This window comes from Pecten maximus, chromosome 7, assembly GCF_902652985.1.
Source record: "Pecten maximus chromosome 7, xPecMax1.1, whole genome shotgun sequence".
In the NCBI taxonomy this organism is placed as follows: Eukaryota; Metazoa; Mollusca; class Bivalvia; order Pectinida; family Pectinidae; genus Pecten; species Pecten maximus.
In genome coordinates, this window is record NC_047021.1 from 7,628,022 (window position 1) to 7,637,136 (window position 9,115).

The window sequence follows — 9,115 nt, forward strand, 5'->3', positions numbered from 1 at the left end:
ATAAAGACGGAATCAAGTCTAGATATTTAACATATTTTCAGTAGAAACACAATAAAATAACCAGATTTTTAACATAGCCATTATTTTTCAACTTCTTCTTTAAAAAGCATATATATAAGAAAGGACACGTTAAGTAACTAGATTTTGAACAAAGCCACTGTTTTTCCATTATTTAAAATAAATAAATAAGAAAGGCCCATAAAGTAACTTAATTTTGAGCAAATCCATTATTTATAAATTTATTTAAATAAAATATATAAAACAGGACACATTCAGTAACTATATTTTAAACATGCAATGTAGTAAACTTTTTTTTTCAAATATTTCAATTAAAAAAAAACAAAAAAAAAAAAACAAAAACAAAAAACTTAGAATTGGACGCATAAAGTCACTATACGAATCTACTATTTTTTCAACTATAAAGTAACAAGATTTTGAACACATGCACTATCTTTTCGATTTTTTCAATTGAAAAAAAAATGAATAAATAAAGTCACATAAAACAACTAGATTTTGCCACTTTCTTTCAATTATTCTAATATATATATATATATATATATATAAACAAAAAAAAAAAAAAAACAAGCAAAAACAAAATCAAAAAAGAAAAATATATAACAAAGGCACATAAAGTAACTAGATTTGGAACATAGCCAATATGTTTCATTTATTTCAATTTAAAAAAAGCCCAACATATATTAGAAATGACAAATGAAGTAACTAGATTTAGATCATAGCAATTTCAAGTATGTTAAGTAAAATATATACAGGAAAGGGCACATAATCTCACTATATTATGAGCATAGTCACTATTTTCCACAAAAGGACACATGAAGTAACTTTGTGTTGCCCATAGCAACTATTTTTTTCAATTATTTTAAAGGGCACATAATGTCACCATATTTTGAGCATAGCCACTTAACTAAGGGCACCAGCAATTAGCACTCAGTTATACACATTTATATAACAAGCGAGATTCTCACAACAGTGATTAAATCACTTGTAATATATCTCTTACGGACCGCATATCTAATGTAGACTTAGTTATGTATTAAATTGGTAATATTTTAAGCATCTACATATACCGCAAACATGTTGTCTACATAAATTCGTTTAAATCTTTATTTCATAAGTTATACTCAACTTTTCATCTTTATGTTTTCTATTATGGAAAGAAGCTGGAAATAGACGTCGATGGAATAGTGTATTGCGTTTTTGCTTCATTGACAATAAATGACTCTGACAAGTAGACTTAGAAAGCACAAAGACAATAATATATTATTGTTGCTCATTAATACCTCTAGTAAATAATAAGTATAATCGTCATCACAAACAGATATGGCCACAGGGTTCACATCGCCAGGACACAACATTTGTCCCATCCCAATGACATTTCACGATGCCAGATTATTGGCCTACGAGCATCAATCATAACTGCTGGAGAGAACGTTTACCTCAGATATAAGGTATAAGGTATTGATATACATTTTGTAGGTGAGTTCCATTGGGTCAGAAACAAGAGCCATGCTACTATCACAACACATCGGACACATGTGGAGAGCAAGTTTTTGTAATAGGAATTAAACAAATCTCTCAGCATTATTTTGTATCAACTCTTGCCTCAAATAATGTAGGACGACAAATATTAATACAAGTATTGCCCCATATTATGTAGGTCAAAGACAAGTAATTACTCAATAATAATACTTAAGGTAATATCCTGTACTTAGTGTCAGTCTAAGAAGTTCGACAGTCTTGCTTCAGATTAGGTAGGCAGGCAAGAAATAGTTACACAAATGTACAGACCTGACAATATGACAGGTGTTGTCGCAGGTAATGTAGGTCACACAAACTAGGATTTATATACACATTGCACCGTACTCCGTGATAGGTGTTGTCACAGGTAATGTAGGTCACTGAATGCTGGGATTTAAACCTCTGTATAACCACAGGTGCCTGACTCGTTTTATAAAATAATAACATATAGAGTACATATAAATGAGAAAGGTTCTGAACTCCCCCAGGCTTGAAATCTGATGTATTTATTTCTAAGTATCGTAGCTTCGGTTGTATTGGGTGGAATTTTTCGAAGTAGGACTTAAATTGAAGAGAAATGGTCAATCTTTAAAATAAGCTATAACATGTTGCCGATTTCTCAATATTAGTTTACGAAATCGGGCATGAAACTTCAAAATCCACTCGATTTTGTTTAGTCGGACAAGTTGACATATCGGGGTCACCACACTTTGACTCTATTGGGCATAGCTTTAAATACGAAGTCCACGGGTTAATCAAGAGGTACGCTTCATCAGATCACCGAATACTACATACACTTACTTTATGTATACGAGCACCCTATCGAAGGCCCGGGACTTTTTATGCATACTGATAGCAGATTTTCCCCTTGAGTAGCCATGTTGTGTCAGCCGCGGTAAATTTGAACAAGCATTCTGATTTGTTAAACACATTTCTATAACCAATCAGAATGCTTGTTCAAATTTCTCATTTATATGTACTCTATATGTTATTATTTTATGATACACTTTACATGATAGTAGAATGCATGCTTCCTCAACATGCGTTATTACAATATATAGAATATTTCTTTAACAGATGCGACTGCATAGGGACGAAATTACGCAAAGGTGTTTCAAGAGGATCTACATGGTAAACAATAGTACCCTTAGGAAGGTGTACTAAGATCAACTAAGACGCAAGTCATGTTCAACTGGTCATTTCACGTTTTCTATCATGTAATGTAAGAACAGTTGGTCGCTGAAACTCAATCAGATGAAAGTTTGACATGTCGGCCATGTAATACAGGTAAATTTCAGAATGTAAGCTAAGTGCGAATGATCCAGATGATTCTGAATCTTAAATTTAATCATCTTTCTGTCTAGTTGTTTATTTGACTTCTGAATCCAACGCGTGTACAACGATTGATGAATCTGCGATGAACAAGAAATCAGCACTACAGTTTTTTCTTTTCTCATTATTCGTTTATACATGTTATATATTGTCTTTATTACTTAATCATTTATGTTCAGCTGCATGTTTCATACATGTACAGTCGGACTGCCAGCTTGTACAATAATCAGTAAAACCTCAAATAACTATATATATTTGAATGGACGTTTATTAAACGTGATTACATAATTAACACATAACCTCACATGAACTAATTTATTATCTCGTCACGTCCAAACAATGTCACATTATGTAGCGATATTTGCCTGGTGTAGGTGAACGGAAAATATGTAGGCTGTGATGTTCGTGAGACAACTTTAATAAATAATCACTGATTATGGATCAGTGATGTCACATCCTTCACCCCCCCCCCCCCCCCCCCCGCCCTCTCTTTATTCTTGTTTAAAGGTGTTATTTACCCCTTTATAACTCTTATCGAGGTGTAGTTATGTACTTTTGGCTGATACTCTGTCCCAGGAATACCTCCTTTAGGGATCAAACGTTATCCCTTAGGGACCAAAGGTTATCCTTTATATATCAAAGGAAATCATACGCCTGTTAATTCCTTTATTTATCATATTGTGATTTCTTAGAACGAGCAATATTCTCTTAGTCTTAAACGTTAAATAGCTCATGCTAAAAAAACTATTTTAAAACTTAAAACAAAGATCCTCTATGAATTTATTGTCAAACTGTAGTTAGATATAGTATTCCAATTATTGTGGTATTATAGGTAAATATAGTATTCCCATTATTGTCATATTGTAGGTAAGTATAGTATTCCAATTATTGTCATATTGTAGGTAAGTATAGTATTCCAATTATTGTCATATTGTAGGTAAGTATAGTATTCCAATTATTGTCATATTGTAGGTAAATATAGTATTCCCATTATTGTCATACTGTAGGTAAATATAGTATTCCTATTATTGTCATGACGTGTGTAAATATAGCATTCCCATTATTTTCATATTGTAGGTAAATATAGTGTTCAAATCATTGTCATATTGTATGTAAATATAGTGTTCCAATTATCCTAATATTGTAGGTAGATATAGTTTTCTAATTATTGTCATATTGTATGTAAATATAGTGTTCCAATTATTCTAATATTGTAGTTAGATATAGTATCGCAGTTATTGTCGTATTGTAGGTAAATAAAGTATACCCATTATTATCATACTGTAGGTAAGTATAGTATGCCCATGATTGTCGTACTGCAGATAAATACAGTATTCCCATTATTGTTATACTGTAGGTAAGTATAGTATTCCAATTATTGTCATACTGTAGATAAATATAGTATTCAAACCATTGTCATATTGCATGTAAATATAGTATTCCCATTTTGTAGGTAGGTATAGTTTTCTAATTATTCTCATATTGTAGGTAGGTATAGTTTTCTAAATATTGTCATACTGTAGGTAAATATAGTATTCAAATCATTGTCGTATTGTATGTAAATATAGTATTCCAATTATCCTAATATTGTAGGTAGATATAGTTTTCTAATCATTGTCATATTGTATGTAAATATAGTATTCCAATTATCCTAATATTGTAGGTAGATATAGTTTTCTAATCATTGTCATATTGTATGTAAATATAGTATTCCAATTATCCTAATATTGTAGGTAGATATAGTTTTCTAATCATTGTCATATTGTATGTAAATATAGTATTCCAATTATCCTAATATTGTAGGTAGATATAGTTTTCTAATCATTGTCATATTGTATGTAAATATAGTATTCCAATTATCCTAATATTGTAGGTAGATATAGTTTTCTAATTATTGTCATACTGAAGGTAAAAGGAGAATACACAACTAAATCCGATGAATTTAAGGGAGAAGTATCCGGAATACATATTGTGCAGATTCTCAAGTTTTGATTTTCAGTTGAGATAATTTTATTGCACATATCTAAAGTTTAAAGGAACTTAGGCAGCTGTCATTTTTTTAGAATAATATTCCAATTATTGTCATACTGTAGGTAAGTATAATATTCCCATTAATAATTAAAACAAGTTAAAGACCATGACAAAAAATCATGAGAATAAAATCTTGAGAGTATATGAATTCTGATTTCTGTACAAGATTTGGTAGAAGCTAACTCACTATAATAAAGGGTGTTCCCCTTTTGGTTGGTCTAGTTTTTGTTTTCACATGAACCTTAAACAGTATCAAACAAACTGCTAGGACAGGTGAGAAACGCTCTCGATCTTTACTTGCAGAAACAAATGCAAAAATTGTTTGTCAATATTTTGTCCCATCGTAATTTGAATCAGGATTTTGTTTATTATGTTCGCTTGTATACAATAAATAGACGTCGATGAAACAGTGAAGTAGGTATTTGTGTCATTGGTAATAAACGACTCTCATAACTACACTCAGAAAGTAAAAAGAAAATAAAACATCACTTTAGCTTATCATTTAATACCTCATGTAAATAATAAGTATAAATCGTCATCACAAACAGAAACTGTTACAGGGCTCAACTCGCATGGACATAACCTTTGTCCACTCCCAAATAAATATTTCAAGAGGCCTGACTTTTGGCCAACGAGCATCAATCATACCTGATGGAGAGAACGTTTACCTCAGATAAGGTATTTATATAGGTGTGATCGGGTCAGAAACAAGAGCCACTACTGTACTAGGAATATATCAGCATTATATTGTATCAACTCTAGCCTCAAATTATGTAGGACGACAAATATTAATAATGATATCAATCTATGAAAACTATCTTGTACCAAGTATAGCCCAAGATTATGTAGGTCATAAAAGACAAGTACTTACACAAAAAAAAAGGTATTATATTGTACTAAATGTCAGATTAAGAAGACTTCAGAATGGTAGGCAGGCAAGAAATAGTTGACACAAATATAGAGGCCTGACCATGTGACAGGTGTTGCCGTAGGAAATATAGGTCACAAAAACCAGGATTAGTACAAATATATCTACATTGTATCTTACTCTGTGACAGGTGTTGTCACAGGTAATGTAGGTCAGCGAATGCTAGGATTAAAACCTCTGTCTATAGCAGTGCTTTACATAGTATTATATATATAATACACTTGACTTGATAGTAGCCTGTATGCTTCCCCAACATTCGGTATTAAAATCTATTGATTATTTCCGTAACAAATGTTGACTGTTATCGGACAAATATACACAACAATATGTCCAGAGGATCTACAAGTAAACATTGGTACCCTTAATAGCATGCACTAGATCAACATTTGACGTAAGCAATCAAAATACAATACAAGGCTTTGGCGTAGCAAGAGTAAAGTTGTTCGAAACTTATCACTATGCTTACATTGAAGTTATAGCATTTGCTTGTAAAAATACTTTAACCATGTTTCGAAAAACAAAACAGTTTGCGAAGACCCACCATTAATGATGAAAACTGAGTCATTTTCAGAAACAAACATGTTTACGTCTCAGTAATACAGATTTCAGAGCATTCTGAAAGTGTTTGTTCCGAGTCACGTAGATAATTGGACTGAGACATGTATTCAGTAAGATAGGCATAAAGAGAATTTGCGAGAGCATGATCTTCTGGAGGGGGTCCATGTTCGGGAGGTGATAAAATCCCGTCATCACTAGGACCGGAAGCCAGCACAAAGTGGAAACTCCGCACAAAATAAATACCGTCACCACTGCTGTAGAGCTGAAGGTTTTAAGACTCATGTTCTTCTTGTCTGATGTGGTGTGGAGGCGCCGAATGTGACGTATAACCCCGATTATCTTCTTCGAATGTTTGTGTGCAATACTAAGCAAAATCACATGAATAACTCCATTGGCCGTCAAAATTACCAATGCGATGCACTTCAACATTAGAGAAAAGGAACTTGGGAATACTTCTATGACGCATCTATGGTAACGATCCCAGTGGTTCCAACCAACTGCTGGAAGTATGGATATCGATAGTCCAAACGTTATTGATATCAGACACCATATAATCACGTGATACGACTTAATCTTCCTGTGAAGAAATGGACTTACAATGCAAACATATCTGTCAACTGCTAAACCGAGGTGCACAAAAAGTGATGATGTAATACCTCCGTAGGGAAATGAAAACACAACTAGACACATCCACTTCCGGTCAGAGATATAATCGAGGGCGGCGGAATAGATCATATAAAACGGTACACCCGTTGATGTAAAAAGGTTAATGGCGGCCAAACAGATAATAAGTTTATCATGAATCGTCCTTAGACATCGATGAGATGCGAACGTGACGATGACGAGTATATTACAGATGAGAGAGGCGATGAAAATAATACAGAAGGAGAGACTTACGGCTATCACTTCATTCTCCCAGGCACCATGAGTGAAGAAGTCCTTATTTATCTCCGATGTGAAATTATCCATGGTCCTTTCAACATAGACGTACATTTAATTCAGTTTGTATAGATTCACTTGTAGGCTACGTCTCAAACTCAATCATATCATTAAATAACACATATTCTCCATGGCAGTGCTTTCGAACTTCCATCTTAAACATGTAATTTCCAAATTTAAAAAAATACGATCTAGTCCCCTGTCTCACTATTCCTAGGAACTGCTCTTGTTGTTAAACATTCACGAGCGGCGAACATTATGGAATATAATAGAACTCGCCGAAGAATGTCAAGGTAGGTAGAGTAATGTTGTATTTACAGTACACAGGACAACAAGCTGACGTGTAATTTATTATTACAGAAATTAGGATAAGTAATGGAAGACACATTTCATTTTTTACACTCCCGGGACAAATTACACGGTACGCGTACACGGACAAATGTCGTGTTGTCCTGAAAAATGTACCAGAAGAAATTATAAGAGAAAAAGAATGAAACAAACCAATACGCGAAATTATTATTTTTTATTTAAATGAGTTGTTATCTTGAAAAAATGCTTTTGGTCAACATTTAGATGGTGGGTAGGCTGTTTTAATCATGCAACTCTGTAGTAGAATCAAGTATTAGTGGAATGAAAAACAAAAGAGATTGGATGCTTTGTAGTGTAAAAACAACAAGGATTAAATATAATATAGAGTAAAAGCAACAGGGATTAAATATAATATGTATAAAAGCAACAGGGATTGGATGTCATGTAGTGTAAGAACAACAGGGATTGGATTTCATGAAGTGTAAGAACAACAGGGATTGGATTTCATGAAGTGTAAAAAACAACAGGGATTTGATGTCATGTAGTGTAAGAACAACAGGGATTGGATTTCATGAAGTGTAAGAACAACAGGGATTGGATTTCATGAAGTGTAAGAACAACAGGGATTGGATTTCATGAAGTGTAAAAAAACAACAGGGATTTGATGTCATGTAGTGTAAGAACATCAGGGATTGGATGTCATGTAGTGTACGAACAACAGGACAAAGATACTGACATAACAAAGAAACAATTATTCTCAAAATCAATTAAACGACTGAAAATATATAAATACTATACTAAGTTAAATGAGAACTAGAGTGGCGACAATGGAACAATTGGTCATATCGACAAACATCAAACATGTCTGACTTCATATCTCTTATGGAAATAATCAGAATATCTTGATGTCGGCCATTAAACATTCCCCCAAATGGTCTTCATCAACTTGAATATCTTGAAACTTTGCGTTGTTAATTAATAAGGAAATTATGATAAGATTACAATCTATTTGCTTATTTGTGTCAAAGTCAGTCTGCATCAAGACATTTCGGATGTCATGATGGATAACGATAGCCTACGAAACTCTTGTGTTTTTGAAACTTTTGAAAAATAACTAACAAGAGTGAAAGAATACTATATAGAACACCAAGAGTTTGTGTGACCTGTTTCTACCACAATGGGAAAGCTATTCTGAGGATAAATTGATATGCTTTGTGCCAACGTATTTTCTTTTCACAATAACAGGTGTGATGTAAGGATATGACCTAATTTGAAATGCCGCTAATTAATATGCAAAACTGACAAATTAGGTAATGGATGGAAATATTACAATTTCTTGCAAATCATAACAAAATATAAAGTAGGTTTATTCTTTCAAAGCAATAGATTGATACAAATCTATATATATTTCCATCAATATAACAAAACTGCGAACTATTTCTTATGCGTTATTATTTCCAGGACATCGTGAAATAGCCTTCA

General features: G+C 32.8%; 1 protein-coding gene across 1 annotated transcript; it reads right to left on the reverse strand.

Annotated features, from left to right (window-relative positions):
* Positions 1–5,388: 5,388 nt before the first annotated feature.
* On the reverse strand, positions 5,389–7,556 carry LOC117331485 (octopamine receptor beta-2R-like). The gene has a single exon (XM_033890217.1). It carries the CDS (start codon positions 7,376–7,378, stop codon positions 6,395–6,397), a length of 984 nt encoding a protein of 327 aa, XP_033746108.1. The 5' UTR covers positions 7,379–7,556; the 3' UTR covers positions 5,389–6,394.
* Between the last annotated feature and the right edge of the window lie 1,559 nt (positions 7,557–9,115).